The sequence below is a fragment of the Egretta garzetta genome, unplaced genomic scaffold (assembly GCF_000687185.1).
Source record: "Egretta garzetta isolate BGI_Z169 unplaced genomic scaffold, ASM68718v1 scaffold85, whole genome shotgun sequence".
Lineage (NCBI taxonomy): Eukaryota > Metazoa > Chordata > Aves > Pelecaniformes > Ardeidae > Egretta > Egretta garzetta.
Genome location: NW_009259718.1, coordinates 4,617,483 through 4,633,929, shown reverse-complemented (window position 1 = coordinate 4,633,929; position 16,447 = coordinate 4,617,483). Strand labels below are relative to the sequence as shown.

Here is a 16,447-nt window from a genome sequence, read left to right as displayed (position 1 = left end):
TGGATGATGATACTACAAGATAGAGGCATAAACTGACAATATTTAAGGTACTTTTAATTAACAGCTATAGCTATATATTTAATATGTGCACTCAAAATGTGCTTGTTACTGAAAGAATACTACTATTTCTGTATCTGTCACAACTATCCATTGTTACACTGTTCAGATTATTCTAAAAATTTTATTACATACAAGATAAAATGAACTAGAAGCTGGTTCTGCAAACAGTTAAACATGGAGGGGAAGGTGGGCTGAATCTGAATTACATTAATAACATTTTCCTAGTTTGATGAGTGTAATCTGTTTATTAGGCTGCCTTTCACTGTGCAACAATGTACACAAACCCTATTATATTTCCTAATTCTTATCACACCCTGAGAAAGGAACTCATGCAGTTAGTTACACTCACTTTAAGACACTTCTCCTCTGGCAAAGAAGAAGGGAGCCATAAATAAGAATTAGGTCCATAAACACCCGTATTTATGGTGATGTTCTGTCGGTAATCAGGGTACTTCTTACAAGAGAAAATATATATAGAACTTTACTGCTCTATTTTTAAACTTCAGCACTTTGACTTTTTCATAGAGAAAGATGAAGGATTTTAAATAAACATTAATAAACCTCCATAACTAAGATATACATGGGCTTATCCATAGCTTTAACACTACTGACTTTTAGAGATATCTTGAAACCACAGAAAAATCTTTCGTATCTTTTTTTTACAAGCTTTTTAGTTGAAGCTAAAAAAAGAGTTTGGGGAACAGTGTGATTATAGGAATGTACTTACAATGATGTATGTGCAATATGTGATAACACAATTAATTTGAATTTAATCAAACTATGAACTTTTCTACACTTTTAACCTAGAACATGAATAAAGCTGGCATAAAATATGTCAATAAAATTGCATATGCAGACAAATATGAATATAAGAGACTTAAAAACAATGAATCTTACACAAGAAGATTTATGAACAGCTAGGCTGAATTTCTACCACCAGTGGGGCTAAAGGATGTTTTCTTATTCATCTTATTCACTATAGTTAAACTGGTATTCAGATACTCCAAAAGAAAGCAGAAAACAAAGTTATTTATATTAGACAACTGTTATAGTACATTTAGTTACAGCCTTGGTTTCTTTCTACTTGAAAACCTTTAACATTCTTCTGTCCCTAAAACAAACTCTCATGTATCATTTACCCTCTTGTGTGCCTTGACCTGAGGGAAGATGTCAAGTACATCTACAAGACAATGCATATAGAGCAGCATTAGGATACAGTCAGTGTTTTGAGGAGATATCAAATCAAATGTCTTATCACAGTCCATTTGGATCTCTCAAATTTACAGGACAACATACCCTGTGATGTAAACTTTATTTCATGAACTCATTAAGAAATGCAACAAACATGATAAACAGGGGCTCAGTCCCCTTTTGCCTAGATTAGTCTAACATGTGAATTCACTTATTCACCATTCAAGTCATAAGGCTTCATAACTTACAACCCATAACTCTTAATTCATGCACTTAGGAGCAAAAAAAAAAAAAATATTGGTTACCTAGCCAACAGTGAGAGTGCTCATCTTTCCTCCTCTATCACGGTGTGGGCACCCCCCTGTATCACACTGAGAAGCATGAAAGCCTCAGCAGTCCAGCTGCTGTTGGATTTGCTTCGAAGGCTTTTTTGAGTAAGCTGATGTTTTTATGCCTTCCAGCTTGGAAGTTTGGTCTATACCATTTCCATAAGTTAGCAGATTCTGAAGAAACTGCCATACAAAGATGATGGCTGCAGGAGCCAGCACTCTGCAGGCGATCATGGCTGCATCATGGCCCTTTAGCTCTTTCTGGGCACCTGTCTCACCTACACAGTGCTCTCACTTTGACCTAATGGCACTGCTTCCAGCATACATCAGGCCTTAGCATGAGCTGGGTTAGCCAAAATCTGAGCAGAGGTAGAGTGAACAGTTGCAATGTCTAAATAAGAATGTAAGAACAACCCATTCCCTGTTCATTAACAAAATCTCAGTGCATAAATATAAGCAGGATAAGTCAAAAGAAATTGTCATACATAATTAAGCTGATCATGAGCTGAGCCTATTTCCCCTAGGGCATGAACACACTTGGGGGCTCACCCTTCTGTGGATTCCTCACTGACTACCATTCCTTAGACTGAGATGGATGAACCACATTCCATACACTCCTGAAAATGCAGATCTTAGAGAACTCTCTCAAGCAGGAGAACGCAGTTTTATATTTCCCAGTGAATCCCATTTTTGAATGTAAAATAATGACGAAAAAATGAACAAAAGTTGTCAGAGATATTGGCAAAAATCAATAAAAAGCCTTTTGATTAACTCAGAATTTCTTTGGAACTTGGCAATAACTGTCTTTGTGATCTGAAATAAAAATTCTGAGAAGACTTTAGTAATGAGGGATTCCTTCTCCATTCAGCTTCCAGGATTAACAAAAGTTAAATAGCCTGTATTTATCAGGAAGTAGTCTGAGGCCCTTACTTTCAATGAGGATAGGAAGTGCCAGCTGAAACCAGGACAGCTCTGCTCAGCCGGGTCAAAGGTAAGCTTTTGTGCAAGACCCGTGTTCAGTTGGCTCAGCATGAGGCCCTAGGCACCAGTAACACACCTCTTGTGTCATTACTGATGAAGCTGCTTGTGCTCACTGTAAACTTACTCTTCTAACAAGTAGCCATGACATGTTTGTGCAGGAGACTCGCACTACCTGGTGCAACACAAAACCACCAAAACTTGAAAAGCTTCCTCACGGGCTAACAGCTGGTTCATATAAGCATTGCCACTGTAGCTTTCCAAGAAGCTGGACTGATGACCCTTGGAGCTGAAAAATGAAACATGGAAGTTAGTAGAGGGCCTGAGAGTGCTCATCAAAGAAGGAAGAAGAAAAAGAGAGAAGATGTATCCCTTGGTCCTGACAGCTCAATTTTGTTCTTATATTCAGCAGCTGTAAGGAGGAACAGCAACAGCCATGTCAGCATTTTCCTGTCCTGCAAAAACGCTGATCTCAATAAGACATATTAGGCACGTTGAAGCCAGATGTTCTATCTGTTGCCTTGATTTTATTTTTCCCCACAAACCCCTCCCTTTTCCAATCTCCATTAACTCATTCCTCTGGATTTGCTATTTGGTCATGCTGTGTCTCTTACTTTCCCTCCTTTTACTAAACTCCCTCTCTATTCCTGGTACTCCCTCTTCCATTACCTTTCCATCTTCCTGAAAAATCATATTTTTTTTCTATGCTTTTTTTCTTTGCTTTTCCTATGGTGCTTTTTTTCAACATTCATCTTCCACAGAATCATTTTACCAGCAAATTACTGAAAAACTAGATATCATATGAGTCCCGATCTCCTGGAATGTTCCTTTTACAATTTATGTTCCACCTTTGAAAAAACAGATAAATCTTACTTTAAATGTGAATTCTTCACATGCATTTCTGCTCTTCTTTGCGTAAGAACTTGAGTATAGGATGCTGATAGCCTGAACTAGGTAGAGTTGTAGCTTCTTTAACAGTCAGTCCTGAATCTCTTCGCATATGGCAACTACCTCTCCTCTTAAATTATTTGTTCAAAAAAGTTATTGATTTGCTCTTGCTCAAGCAGTAACTCAAAGCCCAGGAAAATGTGGAATTTCAGAAGTTCACTAAAAAGCACTTCAGACCAAGAGAATGACAGGAAGTCAGTAGATATAAATATTAGACTATCATAGACTTCATATCACTGTGAGTTTAGCAGACATAGGCTGCCTTTTAGGATAAGGTTGAGGGAGAGAGATGAAATGGATTTGTAGAAAGCAAAAGAAAGGTAACTTGGGATTGAGGCCTGTCCCTAGGACACTGGGGTAGAAGGCAAGATATAAGTCTAGGGTTTTTTTTTTTTTTGGGGGGGGGGGGGAAACCTGTGTTTCTGTGGACAAAATAGCTTTACTTCTCTTACTTCTATAGCCCACAGTCCAAGAACTGACCCTCATAGCCAAGCCACAGAGAACAGTGCCCCCAGAGCCTCAGTGCCCTGCAGTCAACCAGAAACCACGCCAGCCAGCAGGAAGAAAGGAATCGCTTGGCTCACCTGGGAATAATCTGAAACTGAACACCCAATGGGAATAAACCCTAGGCTGACAGGGCCCCAAAGAAGAGACTCCAGATGGCACAAGAAAAAGCTTCCCTTAGCATCTCTAAGGTCAGGCTCCTTAACAAAAGCCGCTGTACTCTGCTCCAGAGATTAAAAAAAAAAAAAAAGTAACCTGATAACCAAGAACCTGTAGAAGTCATTTCTTCACCAGCAGAGGAGGGAGACAAGGAGAGTTAGCATAGAATTACCAAGGGAATTTATTCTCTCATTTTAGCTGTGTGTCTAGCAGTGCCCCAGCCTAATGCATAGAGGACCCTGATAGCGAGGAAAGCAGGGTTTATATATGGTACAGCACAGTTGTATAGACCAATCAAATTACTCATGTTAATGGGCAGGCAAATCAGTTACTGTTGCTTGCATAATCAGCATGTGCTTGTCCCATGCTGGATCAGTACATGCTTGTCTTATGCTGGTGGTGTAGACATATAGTGGTGTGTTAATCTTCATTGTTCTAAACCCATGTCCTATGCAGGTGGAGTGGTTTTATACTGGATTCTGGTCAGTTGCTGTTCTGGACGTGGTTATCTGCCTGGTTTCTGAAGTCAAATCTCCTAATATTTATTGTCAGTATATGGTGGTGTTCTCATCTGGTAGGAGCTGACTGGGGTTGGGTTTTCAGGTCACATTGACCCTGAGGTAAAAGCTCATAGTCCCAGGTAGTGTTCATTCTTCCAAGCAAGTCATATTACAGTTTGTGCCTTGCCTTTCACAAACCCCACCAAAGATCACAGTCTTTCCAGCCTGCAGCTCACCTCTCAAGGGCTGTCTGCTAAGGTATACAAGGAATTGACCTGGAGGGAAGCAACACAGGGCAAGCTTGGCCTATAGAGGAAACTTCCAAGCATGCTCAAACACTCCTCAGATTTACAAGCCTGTCACTGGTGACCAGGCCAGCAACTCCTCCCAGGATACTGGTTTCCAGACTAACTGGCTGGACTTTGGAGGATCTAGCTTTGGATATGGTCCAGGCAAGATTTGCAAAGACCTTTTCTCAGCCTTACAACATGCTGAGCATAAGGAACAGTGATATCAGTTCTTACCCGACTCTCTGAACAAACCCACAAACCACAGACATGTAGAGTATTGCTGAGAACCAGCATGCTCAGTCCCAGCCTCTGGTTTCCTGTGCAAGTTTGGATTGCCTAGCACACCATCCAACAAGCAAGGGAAGACTGCTGGTCCATCAGGCTGACCCTCTGCTCATAACTGTGGGCACGATCATCCAGAATAGCTGTAGGAGAGCATAGACAATGACGCAAAGGACAGGCCACATTGAAGTTTCTCCCAAACACTGCTGGTAGGAGTTCGCATCGCATCCCAAAGTATGCTCCAACACCAAAGCTGATGAGCAGTCATTTAGCTCAGAGCCCACCACGGGGTAACATGATAATGCAGACGCAATGTGTCTGAAGTAGAATGGGCCACAGCAGAGAGGAGGAGGCCAGAGCTGCCTGCAGCACAGCGTTCCTATCAAGGCAGATTGCACAAAGTGACTGCCCACTAGCCTATCCGGCTATGGACCATCTATTGATCTAGTTGCAGATAAATGGTTTTGGACTTCTCACCTTTCTCTTTTGCTCCTGAGACTGAAAACTCCCCTATAAAATAATATTTTTTCCCTCCAACATGGTATGTTTCATGAATTCATGTGTTATTCTTGCAGAAAGACCATTAAAATTATGTCTGAGCATTCCATTAATAGCACAAGAGCCTCACAGCTAGCCATGATCAAAACAGACGTTCTACTTACCCTTGGGTGAGGTTTGAGTACCAAAACCATGCCCTAGCCCAGAACCCAGCTTTGTGTCCTGTCTACAGAGGCCTCTGACTGTTCCTTAAAGAGGATTTACCTTGTTCTGGATCTCCTGTTTAGACTCCCAAGACCATTGCTAAGCTGTGCCACCACAGAGTTAAAAAGATCAAAGGTGCCATGTCAGCTGGGTCCTTGACCTCACTACGAGGTTTCTAAGCTTCCACATTGTCTCAAGAACAGTCTTGTATTTATCTGAAGTTGCAGCCTTTTCTTGAAGCTTATTTTTTTCTCTGAGCCAGAGAATACTTATTCAAGGACGCAAACAGTTGCAGTTACAGACAGAAATCTTTCAACCACATCCGTGTTCATCTTGTTGATTGTGAAACCAGAAAGCACCTCACTGCAAGCAGGCTATATTAGCTGCTGTACACAGGAGAGGTATCCCTTTCCTCATCTGCATTTTGTGCAGAGACAAACATTCTGCTATGTCCTCCTCTCCAAGTAGCCACAAAATCAATTGTAAGGATGCAACAACTGTACCATACATTTTGCATGCATGAATCCTATGTATTTCTTATAAAAATATAAATATTTATTTGGGTGCCCTGGCCAGTCTTGCTGCGAAGCACAGCAACAAGTTCACTATTTTTGCTTCCTTTTCTACAGCTGTCAATTGTTCATTTGATTATACCTTGTCCGAAGCATTACTCCTTTTATGCAGGAAGTGAGCTGCAGTGCATGGTTCTGTGTCAGCAGCATTAGAGTCTCTTTCTTTGCTTTGTTGAGATGTAAAGAGAAACTTAAACATAGTATCTTTATTAATAGATTAATAGCATTTTCAGAAGTAAAGGAAACATGAAAGTTGAAGCCTGCATTAAAGGCAAGATTACAGCCATGCCAGTTCTCTGTGCCCAGAACTTTGGAACCTAATGAAAAGATGCAAGTGAGATCTAACTACATAAGGTTCTCAGAAGCATGACTCTCATTGATAGAACTTGAAGAAGCTCCATGATATTTCCCATAAAACTTACTGTATTTCTAGGACGACATCTCCCTGCTCTTGTCTGTACAAGGACTGAATTATTGTCTCAGTAATGCTAATGGGATCTGAGAAGAGTTCCAATCAATGTCTGTATTTTGGCAAAGTAACATAGCCTTGTGCCATTGGCAAAGACCTTCAGCTGGCCTTTCCTGAATGACATACTGCCTTTAAAATGCTCCCAAGAACCTTTTTGCACCAATCCAGTGGTCACTAAGTAGGAGGGAAGGCCTTTAGTTGAGCCAGCAGGAGATTGTAAGCATGAGAACAGGCAATTTGTAAATATATTCCATGAGAGATCACTAGCGCTTTTTCTAACAACAAATGCAAAGCAGGATCTGCAGGGCAATGGTGCATCTCACCCAGCAACATAACAAAAAGGCAGGCAAGCAGCTTGCAGCTCCTCCTATTAACTGAATGCCCTCTGTCCCTGCAAGAAGACTCCAGTGTTGCTGATACAGAGATGTACACTACAGCTCACTTAAATAAAAAAATGCCTCACTCACAAATGCTCAGACTGAGCTGCATTTTGCCCTGCTTTTGCTTTAGAACTCACCATCGCTTTCCTTTTACACATCTCACATGATTTTTTTTTTAAAAAACATGTCTCTCCTAACTAACTAGTGGCTCTGGATGTTGGATCCTGCTGCCCTCTGTTGCCCATTTGCTTTTTGGGGTTTGGGTTTTTTTTTTCCTGCCTGCAAAAAAGAATGTTATTAACACTAGCTCAGGGAGCTTTAGTTCATGTGGCAGAGGCACATAACTTTGAATAGATTTCTAGTCCTGGATTCCTTGGTTTTTAAAGTGCTTAGTCTAGGGTTCTCCACATCTTTCTATATGCATTTGTACACTAGTTAGCACAAAAAGCCAACCCTTATTGTATCATGTTGTTACATTTGTTTTCACCTGAAGACAAATTCTCAAAATGAGCTTTGAGATTATTCTTTTCTGTGGTTCTGACTGGCTGATCAAAGCAAACCACAAATTAATCAAGAAAAAGTTGCTAAAACAGTTGGGGGTTTTGTTTGCTGTGGTGGCACTTATGCAAGACCACCCTGACTTAGTCTCAAATCACCATAGAGAGTCCAAATGGATGTTGTGTCTTAATGTTCTAAGGTTACTTCTGTTCCACCAGTTACAGCCATAATTTTCTAGTGTGTAAAATGCACAGAGATGTTCTATGAAAGGAACTGCACTTACAAAGATATAATTATTGTACCAGAATTTACCATCAATGCTAGTTTTAAGAAAAATATGACAATAACTTTAAAAACCTAGTGATAAGGGCATTAACGTTGAGTTTTTCAGGGAGCAATAGGAGCAAGGGAAGAAGGCCGTTTTTTCCCACAGGAGAAATGTAAGACCACAAGACAGGCAGAAGCAGCATCCCTACTGATAAGGCCACAGTCCCACAGCACCCAGTCAGGGCTGGTGACGAGAGGTTCCATCAATCAATCATCAGATAAACACAAAATGACAAGTCAACTCCATGTTTGATCCATGAACCAAATCAACAAGCCAGAAACCACACAGGTAATGCAACATAGCTTAGACAGGGAATGTGTGCCTAGGTTTGAGCTTAAATACAGCTCCTGGAACAATGGACAGAGACTGGATTGTTGGAGGTGCAGGTGATGTTGTTCAGGGCAATTATGGCTTATTGGTGCACTCAGGACCCTGATTGTCTTGGTTGAAAGAGTACAGCTTCAACAAGCATCTTAGAGGAAATCATAGACTCATAGAAAAAAAAAAAGACTTCTTTAAAAACTACCTTAATTTTCCACAGTGTAACACCACACTGTGTCACTGGGGTGATGCTAACTTTAAACAGAGAGCACCCATTGCTTCAAAATACTTTCTGCAGCACAGAGAATCCCAGTGGGGTAGTAGTTAATGATTAATCATAGTCACTTAGAATTCGTGAGAATCCCTGCAGTGCTAGTGACATGATAAGTAGTTTCAAAATCCTTTCTCTACCAAGTTCAGTTGGTTGAAGGAAATAAACCTACTCTGAACTGTGCAGTGCTAATAAGTACCCTTAAACAGAGAGGGTTAGTACTTTTCCAAGCTTTTTTTCCCAATGGAGTTGCTAAAATTTTTATACACAAAGCTTTTATACCTCTTCTTCTAGTAAGCAGTACTGGTGTGAAACGTCAGCTGGAGGTCAGTGGAGGCTGATATCCCCACCTGCAGGTTTTGTTGTGCTTTGGGATGCTTGGATGTTAAGCACCATGCTATTCTGCTAGCTAACAATACCACTTCTGTCCACCGAGTGACACTGTTCAATTACAGAAATGCAAAGTGGCGTCCTCTAGCCCCAACACGTGGTTTTTGAAAGAGACACTCCTAAACTGAATGCTTTATGTGACTTTTACACCCACAATGAGCTAAAATTACATGCTATCTTGAAAGAAGTAGAGAAATTCTGGACGCTCCACGTGTTATCTTTAGCCTCTGAATCCCTGTATGCAGATTTCAGCACAAGGAAAATTTTATTACTCATTCTCAAAACACCTCCGCTGGCTCTCTACTCTCTCGAGATCCAGTTCAAAAGTACACTCCCTTCTCAAAGTTCTTCCTCAATTCTTTTTCCTATCTTTTTACAGACCTTAGTCCTCTCTGTTCATATCCTGGACTCTAATACATACAAACTGGGAGACGAGAGGCTGGAGCGCAGCCCTGCAGAAATAGATCTTGTGGTTTGGTTTGATGGCAAGTTGAATATGAGTCAACAGGCTGCTCTGGCAGCCGAAAAGGCCAACCATGTCCTGGGGTGCATCAAGCACAGCATAGCTAGCCAGTGGAAGGAGGTGACTGTCCCACTCCACACCATACTGGTGCAGCCCCACCTCGAGTACTGTGTGCAGGTTTGGGTGCCTTAATATGAGAAGGACATCAAATTATTAGACCGTGTCCAGAGGACGGTGACCAAGATGGTGAAAAGTTTCAAGGGCAAGAGGCCAGCCACTTTGTTTGTTCAGCTTAGAGAAGAGAAGGCTGAGGAGTGACCTCATCACAGTCTACACCTTTCTCAAGGTGGGTAGTGGTGGGGGAGGTGCTGATCTCCTCTCTCTGGTGACCAGTGATAGGACATGAGGAAATGGAATGAAGCTGCATCAGGGAAAGTTCAGATTGGACGTTAGGAAAAGGTTCTTCACCTTCTTCACCTGAGAGGGTGGTCAGTCATTGGAACAGGCTCCCCAGGGAAGTGCTCACAGCACCAAGCCTGTCAGAGTTCAAGGAGTGTATGAACAACACTCTTAGTCATATGGTTTAATTTTAGGTAGTCTTGCAAGGAGCACGGAGTTGGGCTTGATGATCCTTATGAGTTCCTTCCAACTCAAGATATTCTATGATTCTAATAAACACTCAGGAAGAGAGCTGGGATGATTACAATAGATCATTCTCCAACATAACAAACAGAAGCAGTTGTTCATCGCTACTGTTACCTTCAAGGTGCTTACTCACCTTCTGCAGGAGCGCTGCCTAATATATAGGAGTTTTATGCTTTTTGTGTTATACTGTGGTTAAACCTGGGTGATTTCCCATCCCACACCTCCAGTGTTTAGCAGATTTACTGAACAATGGTGCTTCAATAATTTCTGGAGGCATTTTCAAGTCTAGCTTTAGTCTCCTGCATAGTTTCTGAAGGATTTTCTTTCTTTTTCCAGCTTTATGCTTGGTGGGAAGAGAACAGTTTCAGTCACAGACTGCAAGAGCAAGGCGTAGTGAAATCCCATCCCTATTATGGGATACTCAGTATTAAAGGCCTCATATTCTGGGGTCTGGCACATGTCCACTTTAAACATACATCAGTTGGACTGCTGATAAAAGGGGTTGTCTTGCCCATCCTCCCCACCCTGCACATCCTCTGCCTTCCCATCCATTTTCCAGCTGTAGTATTTATATAGCTCCATGAAGTCTCCTACACATCCTCCAAAATTTTACATACAATTTTTGCTGAATTAGTTCCTTGATCCAGGTCACTGCACAAATCTTTGCTGCCAGCACAGGGAAGGTGATGAGGATATACAGCTCTGGGCAGAGAAAAGAGAAAGTAAGGTTGTCTATCTCAGTAGAGGTTTGTATGCTTGTGGGGTTGAAACGTTTGTGGGACCACAGCCTTAGAAGCAGTTCCCATTTTGCACTATGGTGATTTTAAACTGTTTTCAACAAATATGTAGTCACCACCAGGTTCAAGCAGCCAGTCTGTGCATGGGAGATGGAATGAGTGGAGGGAGGAATTCATGCTTCTTGTTGAGATGTTTCCATGTCTTACAAGTAATTAAGCATTCCCTGGGGAAGAAACTGGCACACAGGCTCCAGACTGGGACCCAGGAACTACCAAACTTGCTCTGTTCATGAAACACTTCTTCTACCAGACTTGTTCTGTTCATCAAACACTACTTCTGCCAGCAGCTTTATGTATCTAGCCCTTTGTTTCCTTCTCTGAAGAGCTCATGAAATAAATTAGTTTAATGGAGTGTTTCATGCTACACAAAATTAATTGTTTTAACACTTCCCACATTATTCTTCTCTCAGAAAGAAATAATTTTATTCCAATCCAAACTGAATTTGTAGTTCTCCCTTCCTACTAATTTTTCAGCCAAGAGCTAAACTGAAACTGCAGTCATTTATATAACTCCTTACTGTAATCTTGAGCAGGCTCAGAGACCCTGTGCTTTGACATAGGGTGGCGCAACCTGCTCAGTTAGGGAGCCAAAGAGAAACAGTCTATTGGTGCCTTACATTTTCTTACAGAACCTCAGCTCCATTCCCTTTCAGCTTCTTGAGAGTGTTTAACCTTCACTGCTCTGCCTTTCAACTCCAGTAACTTAATGTCCTTATTTTTCTACTGGGCTTCCAAGAAGCCCAGTTATGGGGCTTCTTTTTATGTTGTTCTGTTATGGGATGTTTTTAGCAGGGCAATTTTGCTTAAATCCCAGGGCACTTACGGAATGTAACTTCCACTCCCATCTATGTAACTGTTGGTCTGTTTGCTGCATTTGAGCATAAGCATGCAACAGAAGACAGAGCTTTTTGCAATCTTGTGCAGCTTTCTGGAGGCATTCTTTGGATAAGCAACAGTTACCCGATTCTAGCACAGATCTAACTATGGAATACTTCCAAACACTGTTATTGAAGCAACAAAGCGCTGGGATAATTGCCATTTATTTGAACCCCTCTTCCTTCCAAGTAAAACAGATAATACAGAAAAAAGTACAGTGGTACTTTGTCCATGCTATTCCAACAAGAATTTGCTGTTCCTCATGCTTGGTCAAGAATCAGGGACACAGCACACCTCCAAAGGAAATGAGTGAAGCCTGGGACATGAATCAACATGGATCAGCAGATAGAAAAGGCTAGTCTCAGGTGCTTGATAGAATACAGAGAAGATTGCAAGATATAAAGGTATATACCTTTATAAGAGATATAACTATACATTCATACTTTCTAGGGAGTTCATAGGACTTCAGTAACAACATGAACAAGAAAAATATGTACCTCTCTCACTTAGGGCTGCACATTTCTGTTATTAAGCCATGGCTCTGGGGCTCATTAATTTTATTTTTTCCCCCTTCTGCAGCTTCAGAAACTCTGTAGTGTCTCATGTCCCAGTAAGCTTCAAATTAATTTACTAGGTCTGGGCATTCAGGTAAAAAGCTAGTAGCCAGTATTGAACTTACCCAGCTGGACTGCAGATTCTACACAGACTTGACTAAATACACCCACAGTGCCCAGTCCCAGCATGCAGCCAGGCTTATTGTAAAACCAGTCATGGATTCCTGGGCAGTTACTTCTCTTTTTAAACATTCCCAAATCCTGGTCTACAGCATAAATGGCTGGGTTTCCGTCTGGGTGTTAGCATTAGGAACACCAGCACTCGGTCTGTGTAAGCAGTGTCTCAAAATGCTTGGATTGTATAGGCAGACTGCTAGAAAATTGATACCTCAACAGACATTTAGACTGTAGCTCCAATGAACTGGCACCAGTCAAGCCGTTTTTTCACCTTTGAGACTGCCATGAAAATTTGCAACTGGTCTGTGCCAACTGAGGAGAGAGGTTAGGATGCAAAGTATAGAATTACAAGGGTAAATATTTATTCATGTGCATGAGGTGTCACAGCCAAATTCGGGCAACCCAAATATGGTTGTACACACAGTTCTTATTCCCTTCAATGTTCAGGTACTACACAATTTGACTAATCACTAACACCCACACTACTAATTACTAATAATAGTAAAACTCTGCAAAGCAACTATATTTTTGCAGTTCAAATATGTGGGCTAGGATGCTGGAGTTATTTTGGTTGTCCAGGGGTATCCTTATCCTTCAGGGACAGCTCTAAGTTTCCAAGAAGCAAAGCCCTTATTTCCATGTCCTTTAGTTTCTTTTACTTAACCAGGAACAATACTAACCGCTCCAGTAAAATTTCGCTACGTTGTGACAATATACTGATTAAAAAATAAAGAAAAAAATGCATGATTGTATACTAATGGTTACTAAGAGCCAGTGTAGAGACTGTAAAGCTGCAGGGTCAGGTATTTCACACTCTATCTTGGTCTGCTCCTCAGCCCTTTTGCACTTCTGAGCTTCCCTACATTCTTTTCAGCTATCTCTTACTAATTTTTTGTAAGATTTTTCTCTTTCTATGCTGGGCTTTCTTAGAGAGAAAATACCTTTGTACTTCACCAAACACATCAATAAATAAAACAAGGCCATAAAATATGTTATCCAGAAGGGTATTACAAAGTTTTGATTTACTGATTTGTATGATTATTTTTTAGAAATCTGCGAAAGAAAATGTGCTATTTTAGAATTTTTCAGTGATAAATCTGCCCCTGAATAAATCTTCTTGAAGATTTTACCCACTGAAAATAGTTCTGCTTCAAAGTTGCTTGTCAAACATGTCCTCTCATGTATAAATAGTGCCCTTCTTACTCTTTCCTCTGCCTGCTATTCTATTTGCTATCCCCAACTCCTCCCTTTCTTCTTCGCTTCCCTTTCTTTCCTTGTCTGTCTTTTACAGTTGCTCTGTGTGTATCTTGCTTTTCTCTACCTCTACCAGTTTTCTCACTCTTACCCTCCTTTTTCCTCTCTTTTTCTTTTGAAACTCTATTCCCCTTGTCTTAGTCTCACCCCTCCCTTATATACTCCTTAGATATTCTCTCATGGGTGGTTTTCTTCTCTTTGGTTTGTGTGGCCTGCCCTGCACATTCCAACTCCTTTCTCTTCAAGACCTAACATGTTTCACACAGTGAGGAGATTATTTATGAAATGGATTATGCTTTGCTATTCTGACTATTGTTTTACTAATGGCACATTCTTCTTTTGCTTTAAATATTACAAGATCTGTTTGTGTGTCTGGGTATTTGCAACTCACTATTCTATGGAATTGTGTGTCTATAAGATGAATGTCGGTCTATCTAAATTGGAGCACATGATTTTCTGTATCAGTGGTCCCCAAACCTTTTTCATCATGTACCCCTAAAACTTTAGCATAGATACCCAATATATGTATATTTACTTATTTATAAATTATATAAATATATTACTGAGTTCTAATATTTTCTTCCTGCAACCCCATGGGGCATCTCTCACACCCCTTAGGGAGCATGCACCCCACTTTGGAGGCCACTGATCTATATCATGTAGCCACGCTGTTGCACAAGGTATGCTGGTTTTGTCACATTTAAGATTGACCTGAGAGTCTGATCCATCCATGGTAGTTTGGGATGGAGAGCTTTTGTTTCTCTGCATGCATTGCAAAATGCTGCAGCATTGAAGAAAGAACATTTAAACACTGCCTTAAAATTAATCCCTAGTAAAGGACTGACTATCATCTTGCCTTCCACCAAGTGAGTTTTAAACGGCATTTGGATGTTGCATGCGTCCCTGTAGCACAGGAACTTTTTGCAAACTTCCCCATTCAGAGTAGCAGCTCGCTCATGCTTGTCTTTCATTCCACAAGAAGGAGGAGGAGGAGGAGGTTTTGGGGGGAATATTCCATTACCATAAAGGGGAGGAAGTGTTTCTGCAACTATTGAACAAAGCAGCTAGTTAACCTCTTTCTCAACCCCAGTGCAATGGTCCCACTGCTCCTTTCTAGGGGCCAGATGCTCCTCATAGTACTAAAACGAGGAAGAAAGAAAAACATAGGTGCAAAAATTTACTACTGAACTGAGTAAGGACCAGATTCCAAGAGGAGCTGAGTACCTGCAATTTCTCCTAAAGTCAATTTCTTTTAGAACCCAGGGCGGGGGGGGACGGGACAACACGACACAGACGGACGGGGACGGGACGGGAAAGGGAGGGGGAGTTGGAAGGAAAGGTCTGTTGTAATTGGTGTCTAGAAACCCCCACAGAGAGGATTAAGTAAGAAACTGTGCTGTCTGGGAAGATGTAGGTATTTGTGTTACTCTGCATATATACAGAACTCCTAGGAAAGGCAGTGCTGTGTTGGAAACTAGCCCTATCTTTTTGGACTTTGAGATGTGGCACTATCTGCTGATAGTGCTTCTTTTAAGCAGAAGTTTATACATTTTATCATGCAGTAGGGTGCCTAATGTGCATTTGTGCTTTTGTATGTGTCACCAGTGTTTTACATTGAAGGGAATCATACATATTGCATGTAACGTGAAGCTCATACTTCAAACCAAAGGAAGCTACTTTGGCAGCAGAAGCTCAAAACTCTGCTTTGTATTGTCACATAAGTATTTGAGAATTGTAAGCCACTGAATTTTGATATATATTTTCCTTTCAGTCCTAGTGGGCACACTGCTTGCACTGTAGCTCACAGCACTGTCATTTTCTGCCACTTGTTCCTGTAACTCACTGAAAAGTAGGTACAATCAGAGGGTTATGCAGCATCCTCTAGCATTTCTCCACATTTGGCCCAGTGACATTTGCAGATTGAGTAGGTAGACTCTTGTTCTTGCACTAGCAGGACACAGAAATGACCCAGAAAGATGCTTCCAGTTCTTTGTTTCTACACTGGAAGTGAGGCTCTCCTTTGGGAGAATCGAGGAACCCCAGTTGACTCATCCACACCATTGCTGGTTGAGTTGAGGCTGGTTAGTGCCTTAGAATCAAGGAAGCACCTAGCATCTGTGACATTCGACCCTGGGCATTTGTGAGCAGAGTGCAAGCAAGCACATAGGTGCTAACTTTAATCTAGGTTGCCACAGAACACCAGCAAATGACATACAGCAACATGGATTCCAGCCATGCCGAGAGAGACTGGCCAAGGACCAGCAGTTCTTGCTGCTACCCCTGTATTGCCACGCTGCACCTTCTGGCTGGGACCTAGCAGGGGCACGCACAACCTGCAGTCCCACGAGGGCACCCCCGCAGAAGGCCCGGCGGCAGCAAGACAGCGGGGCAGACAAGGCGCAGGCCAGGCCCGCTGCTCTGACGCTGTGGCAAGGGAAGACCCAGTCGGAAAATCCCCCTCCCAAAGACACTGGGTGGGGGAAGAGGGAAGGAGCCCTCGCCTCAAAGG

General features: G+C 41.6%; 1 protein-coding gene across 1 annotated transcript in view; it reads left to right on the top strand.

The window, feature by feature from the left end:
• Positions 1 to 8,545: 8,545 nt before the first annotated feature.
• Positions 8,546 to 16,447, top strand: part of EPHB6 (EPH receptor B6) — an 87,272-nt gene continuing 79,370 nt past the window's right edge. Inside the window, exons 1-3 of the mRNA XM_035894622.1 lie at positions 8,546 to 8,576; positions 9,077 to 9,108; positions 9,552 to 9,812. Coding sequence (XP_035750515.1) covers positions 8,546 to 8,576; positions 9,077 to 9,108; positions 9,552 to 9,812 — 324 coding nt within the window. The remainder of the gene's footprint in view (positions 8,577 to 9,076; positions 9,109 to 9,551; positions 9,813 to 16,447) is intronic.